At 43.7% G+C, this 19,100-nt stretch overlaps 1 protein-coding gene across 7 annotated transcripts in view; it reads left to right on the top strand.

The window, feature by feature from the left end:
* Positions 1 to 7,365, top strand: part of LOC124136445 (centlein-like) — a 183,733-nt gene extending 176,368 nt beyond the window's left edge. For all 7 annotated transcript variants that reach the window (XM_048396898.1, XM_048396913.1, XM_048396908.1 and 4 more), the window contains one exon: positions 6,297 to 7,365. In XM_048396898.1, coding sequence (XP_048252855.1) covers positions 6,297 to 6,377 — 81 coding nt within the window. In that variant the 3' untranslated portion in view covers positions 6,378 to 7,365. The remainder of the gene's footprint in view (positions 1 to 6,296) is intronic.
* Positions 7,366 to 19,100: the final 11,735 nt, after the last annotated feature.

Raw genomic sequence — 19,100 nt, 5'->3', positions numbered from 1 at the left:
ACAAATTCCTGCAAGTGTATTTCAATTATTGGCAGTTTCATCCACAACATTACTGTTTAGTTGGTTTCTTTCTCATTCCCATTTTATGTCTCTTTGTTACATTTCAATTCGTTACATTTTATGACGAGTTAGGAAGATCGGGCCTGCAGAGTGGAGTCCCTGTCTGTCGCAACAGTGGTCTTGTGTATTGAAGTAAAATGTTAATGGCCTACGCTTTTAAGTGGATTTTGCTTTCCATATACCTTCCATTGATCACATTGGGCAATTAAGTGACACTAAGTGTGGGATATACAGGTGTCCGTGCGCATATTTTAATGAAAAGACTGATTCGTCTTTCATTGCATAACGTCTGGCAGAATATCTCCCATTCTAACGAAATCTTGAACTAATTTGTTTATTACATGAGGTGTCGAACTGACTGAAAGGAATTATGTTTGAAGCCAATTGATGAAATCTTGTGTGAATACAGTGACACAAATGCAACTTTTAAATGCATTACCACTTTTGTTTGGAGAAATGGGAACAGTTCAGAAAAAACAACAGCCTTCTCATGATAATTCCCATATTCGCACTAGGACGTTGTTTAATGTCTGATCCATATTTGCGGTAACCTCCAAATTGTCAGACAGCTTATACCAGGATTAGTCAAGGATGGTTAGTAAAGCAATAGTTACCTGTTTACCTTTCATTAAAGTGGAACAGACCAGAAAACACACAATTCTTACGAAACTTCTACCTCTATTACATATCTGTCATAAATCCTGTATTTTGGCTTCAATCACACTACCTAAAATTTTCAGATTTTCAACAGATGTCCTCTTCACTGTCAATCACACAATTAGTTATCACCAAGCAGTCTCGTAACTACCCAAGCCATGACATCATAATGGCAGAAATATCACTTTTTTCCTGTGTGTGCTTGAGCAACACCTATTATAATAGTAGTAACAATCTATCACTTGGTTGTAAGTCACATTAATCTAAGATTATCAAATGGTTTTCTAAAATATCAGACATAAGAATACATAATTTTGTTGCTGAAAGTTATTACACGAATGTAAGTATGGCTGGTGTTTGGTGCTCTTTGTGAGGTCAATATGCAATCTTCCTCTACCCCAGGGTGTAAGAAGTGTGGCCGGTCCATGGTCACAGGAGATCCTCATGAAAGCTGCACAAAGTGCAGAGGCACCACTTGTAGTAAAGACAAGAGGTGTGAGAAGTGTGTAAATACTGATGAGAAAATCATCTCCAAGATGGCCCAGGCTACAACAAAGGCCAAGAGACGGGAGGCCGCTAAGAAGAAGGCAGAGAACATCACGGCTGTGAAATCAGCCTCCACCCCAGCGCCTCCCTCTCAGGATATCCCACCATCCCCACCGACAGGAGGACAGCCACCGCAGGGCTACTGTTACCCACGGACCATCACAAGCCGCACGGAGATTGATTATTCTGGAATCTTGAACACTGGAGAAGGACGAAACCCACAGGGTAGACGATGATTACAATGATTACCCACCCCCCACCGGAGCTACCGAAGGTCAGTCTGAGGCAGAGGCGGAGTACGAAGATCAGGATGATGACTCACCTCAGCAGGACTACATCAAAGGTTATTGCTAATAGAGGAACTCTACCATCTCATGCCTGTACTCCAACCTCCTGTGACACAGCATGAGCTGCCCCAGATGCCGGAATATGAGGGATGTCATGCTTCTACATCGTCTCATGTCTATTAAGACCGATCAAGTCGAACTCATCCATAGCCTTCTTGACACTATCGTCAGGATGCATGAAGACTTACTCTCCTCCAAGTCTGGATGTTTTCACAACTCCTATGGTTACTCTTAACCCAGATCCGATCCAGAGCTGTTTCTAATCAAACCAAGAGGTTGATAACATCACAATCTATATTAGCTTCCACAACATTCAACGGAAAATTGGGACATACATGAAGTGAGAGAAGACACTGCAGAACGTTTCCAAACTTCAACTAGCTTTGCTGCTCCTCATCTGCTAAACAGCCTCCTAAGAAGAAGTTTGTCCCCGCTGTCCCCCGAGTCGGGGGTTTGACAAACGACAATCTTCGCAGAATTCTTTTCGCCAACCAGACTACAAGAAACGAGGCTACAATCGCCGTGGTAAATAGGGAGGCAGAGGTGAATGCAGGTCCTGACTCCCTTACCACCCCCTCCGACGTTGTAGACTGGTTATGTCTTTGGATTGCGATTTACGCCTACCGTCTTTCAACACAATGCCGACTCCGGGGCCAGTGGGAGGGCGCATCTCTTGGCTTTAGGAGATCTACGACAGATAGCAGATATAACTGCAATTATTCTTTTAACTGAGCCTGGGCTGGGGCATGGTCTTGACATTCCAGTAACAAGTGAGCAATGGATTCAGGTTGATAGCAAAATGGGCATACCTTGTCATAGTGCTTTTTGTGATTTCCTCACAGTAATATAGTACGGTACTTATAGTACATGTGAGATTATACTCAGGTTATGGAGAAGTTTAATCTATATAACAAGCTCTTATTCTACCTAACATTGTATTTCATGAAAATAATGCAAACAAACTCAGCAGTTGAAAGGATTATATTAATCGTCACTGAATTTCCTATATTCTAGGGGCGGTCGGGTAGCCTAGTGGTTAAAGCGTTCGCTCGTCACGCCGAAGACCCGGGTTCGATTCCCGACATGGGTACAATGTGTGAAGCCCATTTCTGGTGTCCCCCGCCGCGATATTGCTGGAATATTGCTAAAAGCGGCGTAAAACCATACTCACTCACTCACTCACTCCTATATTCTATCCTTAGTCTTTCCTAATAAAACACACGCAACCTGACACAGATCATACGCAAATACCCAGCCTTTTTACATATATATACCAGCTACATAAAGAAACTGTGCACGGAGAAAATATAGATATAAGGGCACACCGTCCATATATGAAATATAGGTTTGAACACAGCAGTTATTGGAGACATTCAAACGCTCATGCACGTGCCATGCGATATGACGTCATTGATGGGGGCCTATGGACGTGCAATGTGTTACTGCACGTGCATCCTGTGCAGCTGTACACAGCATGTGCAACTCAAAATTCGCTGTCACTTTGGAAAGCATGATCTGTGGTCATTCAAAAATTCAAAACTTCTCAGGCGCAGATACAAGCATATCACAAGCAAATCATGCCAAGATTGACAGCTGCACAGCGTCATGAAGCCATTGGAATGATCCGAGCGGGAATGAGGCAACAACAAGTGGCAACACATTTCCAATGCCATCGTAACACGATATCGGCATTGGTGAGGCGTTATCAGAACACAAATGACGTTGCTGACCACCCACTTTCAGGACGTCCCCGAGTAACGACGCCAAGACAGGACAGATGGATTCGAGTGACACATCTCCGACACAGGTTCCAAACGTCAGTAACGACGTCCCAGACAATTCCTGGACTGCGCCGTATCCATCCCAAAACTGTCAGGAATCGTCTACGTCAGTAAGGGATTCGACCACGACACCCTGCCATACGTCCCATCCTGACACACTGTCATCGAGTCAACCGTCTAAGATGGTGTCGAAATCATGTTCGCCAACCTGGAATATGGTGGAGAAATGTTGTCTTTACAGATGAATCGAGGTTCAACATTTCCCACAGTGAGGGGCGCCAACGTGTCTACCAGCGTTTGGGTGAACGTTAAGCACGCAACTGTATTGTGGAGAGGAATCGTTTTGGAGGTGGCTCTGTGAGGATTTGGGGTGGGATAACAGCACGGCACCAAACCCCTTTGGTGGTTGTTCAGGGCAATCTCACCGGTGTTGGCTACAGAGATCAGATTCTGAGGCCTGTGGTCATTCCTTTCCTGCAACGTCATGGCCCGGGATTGACATTTCAACAGGACAACGCTCGTCCTCACACGGCTAGGGTCGCAATGGATTTCCTTCACAATAACAATGTCATGTTACTGCCGTGGCCTGCAATTTCTCCAGATCTCTCCCCAATAGAGCATGTGTGGGATGAAATGGAGCGCCGTCTGAATCGTCTTCCACATCCTCCAGATAACGTCCGTGACTTGGCACAGGATTTGAGGAGGATATGGCAGGCAATTCCCCAGGCCTTCCATGCCCATTTGGTGGACTCCATGCGTCGCCGATGCACTGCTGTGATTCACGCACTGGGTGGTCATACCCGTTATTGACTTTGTGACTTTGTCGTTTGACCCCCTACTCCATTTTGATCTTCTGACGTCATCGTAACAGATGTTGTTCAGGTCCCGTTGACATTTTCTTATGGTCCGATCATTCAGCTGCTACAGCGTCTGCATCATTTTGTTCTTGCTGTGTTGTATTTCAATCCAGAATATATTTTCTCTGTGCACAGTTTCTTTATGTGGCTAGTATATATATATATTTTTTTAAGATATATGTGTTACATGTTTTCATTAATTGCGCATATATATTAAGCACAAAGACACAAGAAGTTTATGAAAGATGAATAGGTGCCCTGATATACAACAAGAGCGAATCTTGTTTTTTCTCTGCGATCCTGATGTGTATCATCGTTTAATGGTTCATTCCATTCCATGTATGTTTGGAGGCGATATCAAAGGTGCCGCCCAGCAGACACAGACAGTGTTGTCCGTTTCACGTGAACTACCACCCCACTTCCCCACCCTGTCATTAAGAGTTATGTAATCGGTACACAAAAAACTTTGATGCGGTGTCAGTGTGGAAGGAGTTAGAATTACGTCCGTCACTGGTCACAGAAATCCTCAAAGTATACTAACATTCTACAAGGCCACTGCCGTTCAAATAACCTTTCGTCAACAATGGCTGTCAATCTGTCTGTCTGTACAATCCTCCCTGTCACAACTGTCGTTTAACTGGCTTTTTCAAAATATTATTTGTAAAAGCTTCGATAACAGACTGAAGTATGTCGTACACAGTCATCTTATTTGATAAAACCAGTAGGAAAGATAACTAGAAGATCAACTGGATGTTACATTCCTTATATCAGCTGACAGTCTTGTTTTTGAAAATATCCACTATACATACAATTTAAAGACTAACAACATCCATTTCAAGAATGCATAGACAATAAATCCTAATAAAGTATGTCTGGTTCAAAGGGCAGTTTGGACAATGAATATGCAGGAATGCCGCCAAATGTCTGTGCATGACGATACACGTGAGCAGAAAGGGAATTCCCTCGACTGTGATATTGGGATTCCCCGACATCCCACAGTAATAGAAGTAGTGCGCCTCGGTGGGTGTGGCTTAATTTATTACATTCACTGGGAAATGAATGTAATAACACGTGACCAAGTCAGCTAATCAGAATGCAGGAATTTCAATGAACACAATGAAATTTAATTTTATTGTAGTAAATAAAGTAATGAATAAAACTTGGTGACTCAGAGTTACTCGGTGTGTCTACGATAGATATGATTTTCAGTTTATTGACAGCTCTAAGTAATAGGGATTACGTGTAAACACAAGGCCTGCAACAACACATGTACATCGGGCTCTGCATCATTTCTTGCATCTGTACTTCAGTAGCTCTCTACATGACTTGGATCCTTCTTGTAGTTCCAGAAGGGTTCACATGAATCTGATGGACTTGTGTTCATACAGTGCCGAAGCTCTTGATGGAATAGTCTCATTGACATTGCTGCTGGTGCTGTCATATATCATACACACAAAGCACTGCACAATGGGAAAGATTGTGAGTGTTTTGATATGCATCAATGACTTCTGTGTCAGCTGTCCATGTGTTCCATATTTGTTCCATATTGTCTTATTGTCCTAGCTTGGTTGTAAAGAAAGACACTTAGTCACAACAAGTAAATGCATGCAAGGCACCAAGAGCTTTGGTTTGGCTACATCTTCTCCAATTCCTGTAGTAATAGTATGTAACAGAATGTATCTGAAGTTTTCCCAGTTCAGATCGCGATCCACTAATGTGACAAACCCAGTTCATGCAATAATGTAATGGCAAAGGCATCCACATGTGTGTCCACAGTTCTAAGCTGAAAATGTTTGTGTCCATGGTGCGACGAATACATGGCATAGTACATTACTAATGGAATACTGCCCTTAGTTCAAGACAGTTGCCCATGGATGCATTTCTGCAATATTAAATGTCGTCCTTCCCTGGGTTGTGGTGGGGTATCCTAGTTCTAAAAGTGTTGACTTTACATGGGTACAGTATGTGAAGCCCCTTTTAATATCTTCTGCCACGTTGCTAAAAACAGTGAAAGTCCTAAATGACCTACTTGTGTGTTGTTGTTTCAGGACTTCGTGTTGTCTCTGGTGAACCACTTCCTTCAGAAGGTGGATGAGAGAGGGGAACTCCTGCTGCAGCTGCAGTCCTAGAGCCCAGCTACACCCACTGCACTTCCAACATCATTGTCATGAATGTCTCAGGAACTTATAATAATCAGTGCAACGCCCCAGCCAACCATCGTCTCCACACTACCGACATTTGCTTCATTCTGTGATATCATGCTGTCAGTCATAGGACAGTATTATTGCTACTTCCAGCTTGAGATGTTGTATTTATCGTTCACTTAATACTGTCTTTTGTGTCTGTGATAAACTTTCATACTTTCTTATCTTACCCCAATGGAAGGAAGTGACTGGTTTTGTGTGCCAAACGGTTTTGAAAAATTCATGTCTGGGAAAGTAATGTTAATGAAACTGGAAACTAAAGCTTATGTGAACTTGTGAGTTACAAGACAACACCTTACATGTGTACCAAGCAGTTACATAACACCCTACATGTGTACCAAAGAATCATTTGATGTTTGTTTTGTGACACCAAAGAACCAAAGTTTTTTTGCTTTCAGTCTAACCAGCTGACATTAGTGTGGTGCCAGCTGAAGTATAGTGTGGCCTGTTTAATTCGTGATGTTATCAGGGAGGAGTCTTTATTTGTGACATATATCTTCTTGTACAGTTTCTTAAATTGAAACTCATGAAGTACATTGTTTTATTGTAAGCATTTTGTTACAGTTTGTCTCTAGTGCTATAGCACTATATGAAGGTAGCATCAGAGCACTAGCAGTCCAACTTATCTCAGGATTTCTTGTAGTAGAATGCAGTACAAAGGGGGTGCGGATAGGTAGCCTAATGGTTAAAGCATTCGCTCGTCACACTGAGGACCAGGGTTCAACATGGGTACAATGTGTGAAGCCCATTTGTGGTGTCCCCCACTGTGATATTGCTGGAATATTGCTAAATGTGGCGTAAAACCATACTCACTCACTCAGTACAAAGGGCTTACTGAGCAATGTAATTTAACATATAAAAGACAACAAATTCTTGTATTTTGAGGCCACTGCAGTAAATACATCCCAAGAAAGTATTGTTTGTCTTTTATGGAGTTGAGGCATGTACACACACGCAATCCGTGTCCTGTGTGGCATCACTGTTAGCCTCACTGCATCGAGTGTGACTGTTGTACACAGCAATATCATTACACACTGCATCTATTGTTTGTCACAGGTGGGAATCCCTGAATACAGTTCAGCTCCCAGATCTCAATTGCCCAGCTGGCTCTGCTCTACATACATATACCTAACTTTCTAGCCTTCATCATATTCTTTATAAGGTAATACAGCTATGCCATGTAGTATCTCGACCACATCCAACATGCCTCTCGTGCAGTGGTCGTCCGGATGATCTTACTCTTGGCCCTATAAGACAACAGTATCAAGTTGCACTCCCAGAACTCCAAGAGTATGTATGGCTGGCCTCCAGCACCCCTCACTAGCCACCGGTGAACAGCTGACCAGTGCACGCCTGACCTGTGACCTGGTTACTCCTCCATAAGGGGTTGGCCTGAGGGAGAGGGGGAGGAAAAGTGTGCTACTGCCCAGCGCACACTGGTCGTTGCACACTAAATACAACATTTTGTAAACTGTATAATTCTTGTGAATACCCTACCCTATTACATCATAGCCATAAATTCCTGATTATGCTGAGAACCACACTACTAATTTAAATAAATTTTCAACAGACGTCCTCTTCACTGCCAACTTATCTAATAGTTGTGAGGGAAACCCTGTCCCTCATCAGAGATGCCACTGCGCATGCGCAAGGTGGAAATCGCCTCACTTCTTTCCTGTGTGTTCAGATGACAACAAGGAATTTTTTTTCTTGCATACATCTGTACACGTGATTGCTGTTCCACACTTATAAGCCACACTAGATCATCTCGAGCTTCACTAAAGACAAGCAATGAGCTGTTCTACAAGCAGATAACAGGGGTATAAGAAGGCAGAAGGCTCTCGCACAAAGTCCTGTGGGATATTTGTCCATATCTGCTGGAGCATGTTTTGAAGTTCCTGGAGTGTCTGTGGAACACGTGGTTGACATCGAAGGCGCCGATCCATCTCATTTCACATGTGCTTGATTGGTGAGAGATCAGGGGGAGCGAGCCGGCCAGGGGATGACATTCACGTTGTTTTGTTGAAGAGAATCCCGAAAAAGTCAAGCAATATGAGGCCGGGCGTTGTCATGTTGAAAGGTAATGCCTGGGCCATGACGACGCAAAAACGGTAGAACAACAGGGCTGATGATCTCGTCGCGGCATCACTGTCCATTGCGATTTCCCTCTATCACTATCAAACGGGTTCTCTGTCTTGCTGTAATCCCACCCCATACCATAACGCTGCCGTCCCCGAACCGATCTTCTTCCGTGACACATTGATTGACATAACGTTCACCTCGACGTCGGTACACTCGAGTCGCTGCGGCTGAGGTGAAAACGAGACTCGTCAGTGAATAGAACTTGTCCCCACTGCATGGCCATCCAGCGTAAACTCTGTCTGCACCACTGTAGATGTGCTTGACGGTGGTTTCCTTTCAAAATGGGACGTCTGACGGTTCTTCTGGCGACAATCTCTGCACATCTGAGGCGACGACGTACGGTTAGTGAAGATATTCGTCGAAGGCCAGGGATGCTTCTTGCAGTTGCTGGCTGGAATGTGTTGTTCGAATCCAGTTGTCTTGTCGATTATTGGTTATGCGTGGCCTGCCACTCCAAGGATGGTCTCTGACTGCATTCGTCTGTTGCCAACGTTGCCATAAACACCAAATGGTGTTTCTGTGGACGTTAAATTATCTTGGAATTTCACGTTGATCTTGCTTCAAGCATACCAATGGCTCGCATACGTTCATTTTCGGACAGACGTGGCATTTCCTAATGTTGAATAATTGGGTAATTTTGTTGTTTTTCTGAGTGTTTGTTGTCAGCACGATGCTAAACAATGCATATGGAATCCCGTTAACGCACATGTTTTTATACCCATTCTTGGGTAGTGAAATGCATGGGACTTGCATAAAAGTCAACTTTTGCATGGAATGCATGCTTTTCTGTAGCAGTTTTTTGTTACTTGATTCCATACATGTACTACAATATTGAAAACCAAAGTTTACTTTGAAAAATACACTAAAATATTGGTGTCACAGGAACTTTTGTAGTTGAGTATAGTTAAGGAACCGATGTACCGTTAAGGTTTTAATGTAGTCAGTCACGTACATCCGGAAGTGGCTGGTAAGGTGGATAATCTAGGCTTGGAAGAAGCAATCGATTTCCAATTCCAATGACCAATTCCATGTCTGTAATGATTGACAAACGTATGCAATCAATGTATCATGAAATCTCATCTCTAAAAGAATCCGTCGCACAACACGAGATTCAAAAGAGATCTAAGGCTGAACATGACAGGGCATCCTCACACAGCAGACACGCACACAGTCAAGCTGAATCAAATTATTATGAGGACAGTAGGAGAGTCATAAAAAGAGATCGAGAATCTCATAGATCCCCTCCCTACCACGCACATCATAGGGTAGATCGTGAATCAGGACATCGCATCGCAGTGTGCACAGAAATACACACCAGTCACCTTCTAGCCACTATGATAGACAAACTGACAACAAAACTCGTGCAAATCAGGATAGAAGTCCCAAGCGTGCGCCATCCCATACCGTCACACAGTCCAGTTATACGGGCGGGGAAAGCGAAGTGGATGCGTCACAATCATACAGTTGTAGAACACGTGATTCCCGCTCCGCTAGCCATAGATCAGATGACTGGGATTACTCTACCCCCAGCCATATGTCCTACCCCCAGCGCAGCCTGAGCAGGGATGCGGTTCTATCGCTAACACTGGTTCTTCATGGGGACTCTACTACGGGGGATAATTACAAACCAAATAATTATTCCATTAAAGATATCATTGCAGAACTTTATAATCTGATGCCGGCCTTAAAACTAGATAACAAAGACAAAACGGCTGCCAAACCCTTGTTAGAACGTACTGGGTATGAAGAACCTGTCAGCAAAACTGAAGAATTTCATACCCTCCCCTGTCCGTCATATATTGATGACGTCATCAAGAAAAGTCGAAGCATCATTGAACGCTTTATCGGCGCATAATATCAGACTTGGTATGCCTGCTATTAATAAAAGTACTTACAAGACACACGATCCTCCTTTCGCGCAACAGCTCAGTATTGATGAAGATGTCTATGATCTTGTTAAGAAACCCAACACCAGGATGCACGTTGACATGGCCCAAATCAGGGACTTCGACAACATCAAAAACAGATGATTAACATCAGTTCATATATTAACTGGCTTCCATAATTCCCCCGACCAATCAGAGCGAAGACCTGCCATAAGATACCCCCATGGAGATGACACTACAGCAGACAGGGTTTATTCACACCTCATTGGACCATATGCTGAAGATGCAGGAAGATCTTCAATCAGCACAAGTTTTGATGTCAGCACAGTTCCTGCTCATGCAAAGAAATCATCTGCTACAGCAAGTTCATCATATGATCCCAGAGCCACTAAGAAGATCCATGCTATCACAGCCTATTACAGCTCCACGGATATTCAACGGCAGAAGTTTCAAGAATCCACAATCTCATTGGCATCCCAAGTCCATAAATGGCCTGCAGATATCCAGCATCAACAACAGAATCCTAAATCTCGTCATGTGAACTCTGGTCGGGATTCTTTTCGAGCCTCTACATGGAAGGACAGATTGTTTCACTCCAAGAACAGGAACTCCAAAGATGATCATCCCACTTCACAAAGAGGAAGAGGTAGAGGCAGACGAGGCTTCAGAAGATCAAGGGGCACGGGTGGCCCAGTCGTCTAAGGCGCTGCGATTCGCTGTGCAGAGTTGCGTCCCTTTGCCATGCCAGAAATCTATGATTGTGGGTTCGAATCCCGGTTCGCCCGAATTATGATTTCCTATCGGCCGATCAGGACAAATCGCATATCAGATTAAATACAGTGTGCATCATCCAACTTCGCCCTAAAAAATCTGAGCTAGTAACCACACAGGACATCGCCTACATAGGCACAAGATTTCTACTCAACAAGGGCATAGTAGCACCTCCAGAGGACAGATATGCAAGAGTAGAGCACATGGTAACAAGCTCACTCGATCAGCCCATCAAGTCGAGACGCTGGTGGATGTCTTGCCTAGGCACGCTCACATCTATCCAAGACCTAACCTACAGAGGCAGACTACAATTACGACCCCTGCAGAATTGGATGAATACCACCAAAAACCTAGAGGTGGAAGCCTTAATCCAACCTCCATAAGTTCGAATCTCAGAACTCCATTGGTGGCTGAATCGTCAGAATGTCATGCCAGGTATTTCACTCGCTTACCCCACCCCCCTATATCAACTCTACACAGATGCATCAGGAGAGGGTTGGGGTGCCCATATGGACGATATTACCATACAGGGAAAATAGTCCTCCCAAGAGAAAGAGTTACACATCAATTGTCTAGAAATGAGAGCGATATATCTAGCCTTAGAAGCATGTCCAGATCGTCTACACCACTCGTCAGTAAAGATCGCTACAGACAACTCGACCGTGGTCGCTTACATACAGCACCAAGGGGCGCAAAGTCTCAGCCTTTATTGAAGGAGGTTACACGTTTATATGCCTTGGTAGACTCAGTGAGTTGCAAAATCGAAGCAAGACATATACCGGTCAAGTTAAATATCCTAGCAGATTACCTATCCCGGAAAAACAAGATAGTACCCACGGAATGGTCACTACATCCCGAAGTATTCAAGTGGATAACCCACCTATGGGATACTCCAAACCTAGATCTATTCGCCACATGTCTCAACAACAAACTACCAGTCTACGTCAGCCCTGTACCAGACCCGATGGCTCTCCAGGTCGGCGCGATCTCCATGGAATGGGAGGGAATGTTTGCGTACGCTTTTCCCCCATGGGCTCCTAGACAAAGTACTGAAGAAAATAGAGGAAACAGACTGTGTCATAATCCTCATAGCCCCGGCATGGCCGAACAGAGCTTGGTTTCCAAGGTTACTACACCTCCTAGTGGAAGAACCTCTGAAACTCCCAGTACGTCACGACCTATTGAGACAACCAAAAACGGACATATTTTACGGCCGCCTCGACAAACTCCACCTTCACGCTTGGAAGTTATCTGGAATAAGATGCAAGCCGCCGGTTACTCTAAATCAGCTGCACGAAGAGTGGCAAGCTCACGGAGACCAGCATCATCTGCACTAAACATAACAGATGGGACAAGTTTGTCGAGTGGAGAATGAGAAAGCATTTAGACGTGGAAATAGCGATACCTATAGTGGCTGAATTCTTGCTCTATCTCAGGAACGACAAAGATTAAGACATGGCACTATCGAAGGCTATAGATCAGCCCTGGCATCAGTATTACAACACGATGGTCTGTCTATAGGTACCCACCCAGTACTAAATCGACTCATGAAGTCCTTTGCTCCGGAAGACATTAAAGTACCACGTACATTCCCAAAATGGGATCTATCAATAGTATTGTCAGCATTGATGAAAGCACCATATGAACCCGTGAGTAGTGCGACATTACTATTAGTCTCCAGGAAGACTGCTTTTCTCCTAGCCATGGCTATGGCGGCTCGTGTATCAGAATTACACGCTATTGACATCTCCACTGTAACTCATACCCAAGAATGGAAATCAGTGTCGTTCAGATCGCACCCAGAATTTATTGCCAAAAACCAGTCGTCTACCATCGGTCCACTCGGACACAGGCAATACACAATACCAGCCTTAAGTAAAAGTGTAGACTATCCGGACAGATTACTTTGTCCCATAAGAGCCTTGAGATACTTCATTACCGCAACTCAACCCAACAGAAAGCATAGAAAACGCCTTTTTATCTCTTGCAAACCCTCGTCAGAAAAGAACATATCAAAGGGCACTGTAGCGGGATGGCTCAGATCGGTTATCACAGATAGCTATAAACTGGCACAAATCTCCACGCCGACTTGGGGAAAACGCAGGCCTCACGAGATCAGAGCAACAAGTCTAGCCACATGGAACACAGCATCCATTGAACAGCTGCCAGTGGAAGTCCCACAACACGTTTTCAAACTTTTACTTACGAGACATACAGACCGATCTGGATGGACTATACACTCTGGGCCCCTTGGTGGCAGCCCAGGTGATAGTCTCCAAGTAACCTTGTTCCCCTCCTCTTCCGGAAGGGGAAAAAATGGGGTGGGGTGGGTGTGTGTGAAGATTTCAGTGAGTGAGTGAGTATGGGTTTACGCCGCTTTTAGCAATATTCCAGCAATATCACGGCGGGGGACACCAGAAATGGGCTTCACACATTGTACCCATGTCGGCATTCGAACACGGGTCTTCGGCGTGACGAGCGAACGCTTTAACCACTAGGCTACCCGACCGCCCCTTGTGAAGATTTCAGAAGTACCTCATGAACTCGGGTAAAGTTTACCTTTGTACTGGGTTGTACTATTGAATTAGTAAACAAGGCAAATGGCAACACTGAAATCTAAGATCGAAGGACTAAGTGATATACGGTAATCTACATGATAATCTAGGATGTATCGATGTACTACCACCGGAAGTGACGTCATAGGAGACAACGCACCGGACTAACGTCAAAATACGTTAAATATCACTATCCAAAAGGGCATAACGGTAAACCACGTCTAAGTGATAGGAGAGCATAGAAGACATATACCACAAGTGAGCATGGAATGACACCTGAAGTGACGTCACAGATGACGTCATCACAGGAAGTGACGTCATAATATGTCTAAGTATCACAGGGGTGGATATATATATATATATATATATATATATATATATATATATATATATATACCCATCATATGACGTTTGAATATTCTCTATGTCTAGTCTTGTAAGTAGACTTTTAGACATATTCCGTTTGAGATCCTTTTGGCATATAATCCTTGGGTTACCACTTCACAAAGCCAAATATCTAAGGGATGCTAGATACCAGAACCCACCGGTCCCTCTGGTGTATACTGGCTATGATGTATTTTGTTTCTAAAGGTATTCGCAAGAATTATCAAACAATATTTATCATTGTGAATAATTCTAGGAATACTACCTCTATTACATCAGGAATTAATCCCTCCCACCTCCCAAAATATCTGCATCTAGTTCCCTCACAACTATAGATATTTTGGCAGTGAAGTGGACGTCTGTTGAAAATTTATAAAAATGTATAGTGTGGTTCTCAGCATAAACAGGAATTAGGACACCACCTACATAGGCGCAAGATTTCTACTCAACAAGGGCATAGTAGCCCCTCCAGAGAACAGATATCCAAGAGTAGAAGACATGATATCAAGCGCACTCGATCAGCCCATCAAATCAAGACGCTGGTGGATGTCCTGCCTCGGCACGCTCACCTCCATCCAAGATCTAACCTACAGAGGCAGACTACAGTTACCTCCCCTGCAAAATTGGATGAATACAACCAAAGACCTAGAGTTCGAATCTCAGAACTACATTAGTGGCTCACTCGTCAAAATGTCATGCCCGGTATTCCACTCTTATATGGTCCACCCAAGAAAAGGAGTTACACATCAACTGCCTAGAAATGAAAGCGATATATCTATCTGAAGAAGCATGTCTCCATTGAACAAATCGTAGCTAGCTGCCATTGGAAGTCCCATAACACGTTCTCAAACTTTTACTTACGAGACATACAGACCGATCTGGATGGACTATGCACACTAGGACCCTTGGTGGCAGCCCAGGTGATAGTCTCAAAGTAACCCCTTCTTCTCTCGGGAACTTGGGGGGAGGCGGTGGGGGTGTGAAGGTTTCAGAATACCTCATGAACTCAGGGTAAGTTGACCTTTGTACTTAGTTTGCTATTGGATAATAGACAAGTCAAGTGGCAACACTGAAATCAGATCGAAAGGATACAAGTGATATACGGTTTCTTCATGATAATCTAGGATGTATGATATACTACCACTGGAAGTGACGTCAAGGGAGACCTCACGTCCGGACTGTCACTATCACTGTCCAAAAGGGCATAAGGGAAACTATGTCATAAGGTGATATGAAATCATAGAAGACATATATCGCAAACAAGGTCATTGAATGACAACCGGAAGTGACGTCACAGGTGATGTCATCACCGGAAGTGACATCATAATATGTCTTGGTATCACGTTTGTGGCTAAATATATGTATATTATATTCATAATATGACGTTTTCTCTATGTCTATGCCTTGAAGTTAGGTCATTAGACATATTCCGTTTGGTCCCATTTGTATACCATCCTTGTATTCCCACTTCACAAAGCCAAATATCTAAGGGATGCTATATACCAGATCCCACCGGTCCCTCTGGTGTATACTGGCTATGATGTAATAGAGGTAGGGTATTCACAAGAATTATCTAACAATAGTTATCATTGTGTATAATTCTAAGAATACTACCTCTATTACATCAGGAATTAATCCCTCCCACCTCCCCAAATATCTGCATCTAGTTGATGAGGGTCATGGTATGAAAGAAGTGAGGTGATTCCCGCCTTGCACATGCGCAGTGGCGTCTCTGACGAGGGATAGGGTGTCCCCCACACTATTAGATATGTTGGCAGTGAAGAGGACGTCTGTTGAAAATTTATTTAAATTTGTAGTGTGGTTCTCAGCATAAACAGGAATTTATGGCTATGGTGTAATAGAGGTAATATTCTTAGAATTATACACAATGATAACTATTGTTAGATATTGCACTTGAAATACTGTATACCACATGTGATACTTGCATTATATTTGTCTGTATGCATCCCTGCAGGAAGGAGGCAACACTACGGTATTGTGCAACTACAGTATTGTCTTGCATCATAATTGACTGTATACACCCCTGCTTCATAATGGACTGTATACATCCCTGCAGGGAGGAGGCAACACGACGATATTGCTTTGCATCATAATTGACTGTATACATCCCTGCAGAGAGGAGGCAACACTACTGCATTGCTTTGTATCATAATTGACTATATACATCCCTGCAGGGAGGAGGCAACATTACAGTAGTGTCTTGGATCATAATTGACTGTTGGATCCCTGCAGGGAGGAGGCAACACTACAGTATTGTCTTGCATCATAATTGACTGTATACATCCCTGCAGGGAGGAGGCAACATTACAGTAGTGTCTTGCATCATAATTGACTGTATACATCCCTGCAGAGAGGAGGCAACACTACAGTATTGTCTTGCATCATAATTGACTGTATACATCCCTGCAGGGAGGAGGCAACATTACAGTATTGTCTTGCATCATAATTGACTGTATACATCCCTGCAGAGAGGAGGCAACACTACAGTATTGTCTTGCATCATAATTGACTGTATACATCCCTGCAGGGAGGAGGCAACATTACAGTATTGTCTTGCATCATAATTGACTGTATACATCCCTGCAGGGGGAGGGGGGCAACACTACAGTATTGTCTTGCATCATAATTGTCTGTATACATCCCTGCAGGGAGGAGGCAACATTACAGTAGTGTCTTGCATCATAATTGACTGTATACATCCCTGCAGGGAGGAGGCAACACTACAGTATTGTCTTGCATCATAATTGACTGTATACATCCCTGCAGGGAGGAGGCAACACTACAGTATTGTCTTGCATCATAATTGACTGTTGACAATGGATGATTGTTGAATGATAGAAGATCACAGTGCATTTTTCCTATGCTTAATGTGGTAATGTTGGAGCATTTTCTGTGTTTCATCCACATACAAACCACAAAGTGAGTCTCATACACTAATGTGTACAACGCACCAACCATGTGTGTATGCAGAATATGTCAATCTTCAATGAAGACCTCTCATATATAGACTCTATTTGTATCACCTTTATTATGTGTGGAGATGGATTAAACACTATTATCTTACCTCCTTGTCAGAATGACGAGATCTGATTGGTTTCACACGATCTTGATGAATTACTATGTATCCCGCCTGGGAGGATAATACACAATTCTTGCGAATCCTCTACCTCTATTACACCTTTGCCATAAATCCTGTATTTTGGCTTCAGTCACACTAATAAAATTTTCAGAATCTCACTTTTATTCCTGTGTGTGCTAGAGTCAACGCCTAATGTTATAACGTTGTAACGATCTAGCACTTGGTATTAGTCACATTAATCTAAGATTATTCTAATAGTTTTCTATAAAACAGACACAGCAAGTAAATATTAATAGCTGTTAACTGGAGTGCCGATCGAGTGAGTATAAGCTTGTGTGAGGTGCGTTGTGAGGTCGTAATGGAGTCTCCCTCTACTCCCGGTTACAAGAAGTATGGTCGGTTTATCACCACAGGAGATCCTCATGGTAACTCCTGGAGGTGCAGAGAGATGATGTGCACAGAGAAGGCAAGATACAAGCAGTGCGCAAAAACATCTCAGAAAGCCTTCTTTAAATTAAGTGAGGCTGTAACTAAGGCTAAGAGGCATGAAGTGGCTAAGAGAAAAGTTGAAGTCATCACGGCAACTGACACCTCCTACTCCTACTCCGGCAGAACAATCATCTTCTGCTCTCTCCATGAGTCTGATACAACGACTATTCAAGCAACAGCAGGAAATGATGAAGGCCATGTTTGAGACTCGGTTCTCCGCCTTAAACGAAGATATGGAGTGGACAGACAGCTCTGGCAAAGAAGAGTTCCCCGGTCAAGAGACCGCATGGGGGACATTGATCTGTCTTTTCAACACACACGGTCGTAGGGCCTACCCCAACCGACCATATCGACCAGCCAACTGACCAGCCAACCGTCCAGCTAGCTGTCCAGCCAACCGATCAGCCGTACGGACAGTCCCCCGTCAACCGTCCGACCAGCCAGGTATTAGCTCGCAAGCTTTCCCCTGCCGTGATACACAGTCAGCTAAATCTTCGCTTGGGTCCCAGCAGGGTACCGCAAGACCATATATGGAATATGGGGGATGTCATGCTCCAACATCATCTCAACACATCCATCAGACGTCGACATTGCCTTAGCAGGCAGTAGACCAGATGTCGAAGGTAGTAGACCAGATGTCGGAAAGTCTAATCAAGCTCAGACATGATGAACGACAACCCTTACCGCCATTGAAGGGGAAGTTATATAAAACTCATGATACTCCACTTCTAGATCATCAAAATTTGGACAAAGACTTTATGAAGCTAGTACGCAACCCAACTACTAATGTCATGTTACCTGCTTCACGGATTAAGGATCTGTCCTCGGTGTCCAGATATTCAGTGGACATTGGCGCTTATATCCACTGGTTTGTCGCCAGAATCAGACACATCATTCCACCATTACAGACATCGGATGAAGGCATAACAGGAGAGACTCCTATTACTATTAGGACAGATCAAGTCGAACTCATCCACAGCCTACTAGTCACTATAGTCAGAATGCAGGAAGACTTACTCTCCACCCAAGTCTGGATGTCTTCACAGCTACTCTGGGTTCAGCGTCAACAACTTCTAGAACAGATTCGTTCAAGAGTTGTTTCCAGCCAAACCAAGAAGTTGATAATGTTACAACCAATTTCTGCTCCCAAGACATTCAACGGCAAATTGGGACATATCATATATGAAGTCAGACAAGATACAACGTAACGATTCCAAGCATCAACTATCAGCCTAGCTGCCAAGGCACATGTATCTCCCCATCCCCTGAAGTGTTCCTGTGATCAGAAGGACTCGTGATATAAACAGCCTCCTAAGAAGAA

The sequence above is a fragment of the Haliotis rufescens genome, unplaced genomic scaffold (genome assembly GCF_023055435.1).
Source record: "Haliotis rufescens isolate VD_foot unplaced genomic scaffold, xgHalRufe1.0.p SCAF_1, whole genome shotgun sequence".
Taxonomy (NCBI): domain Eukaryota; kingdom Metazoa; phylum Mollusca; class Gastropoda; order Lepetellida; family Haliotidae; genus Haliotis; species Haliotis rufescens.
The sequence above is the reverse complement of the archived record's forward strand: the minus strand, read 5'-3'. Positions and strand labels throughout refer to the sequence as shown.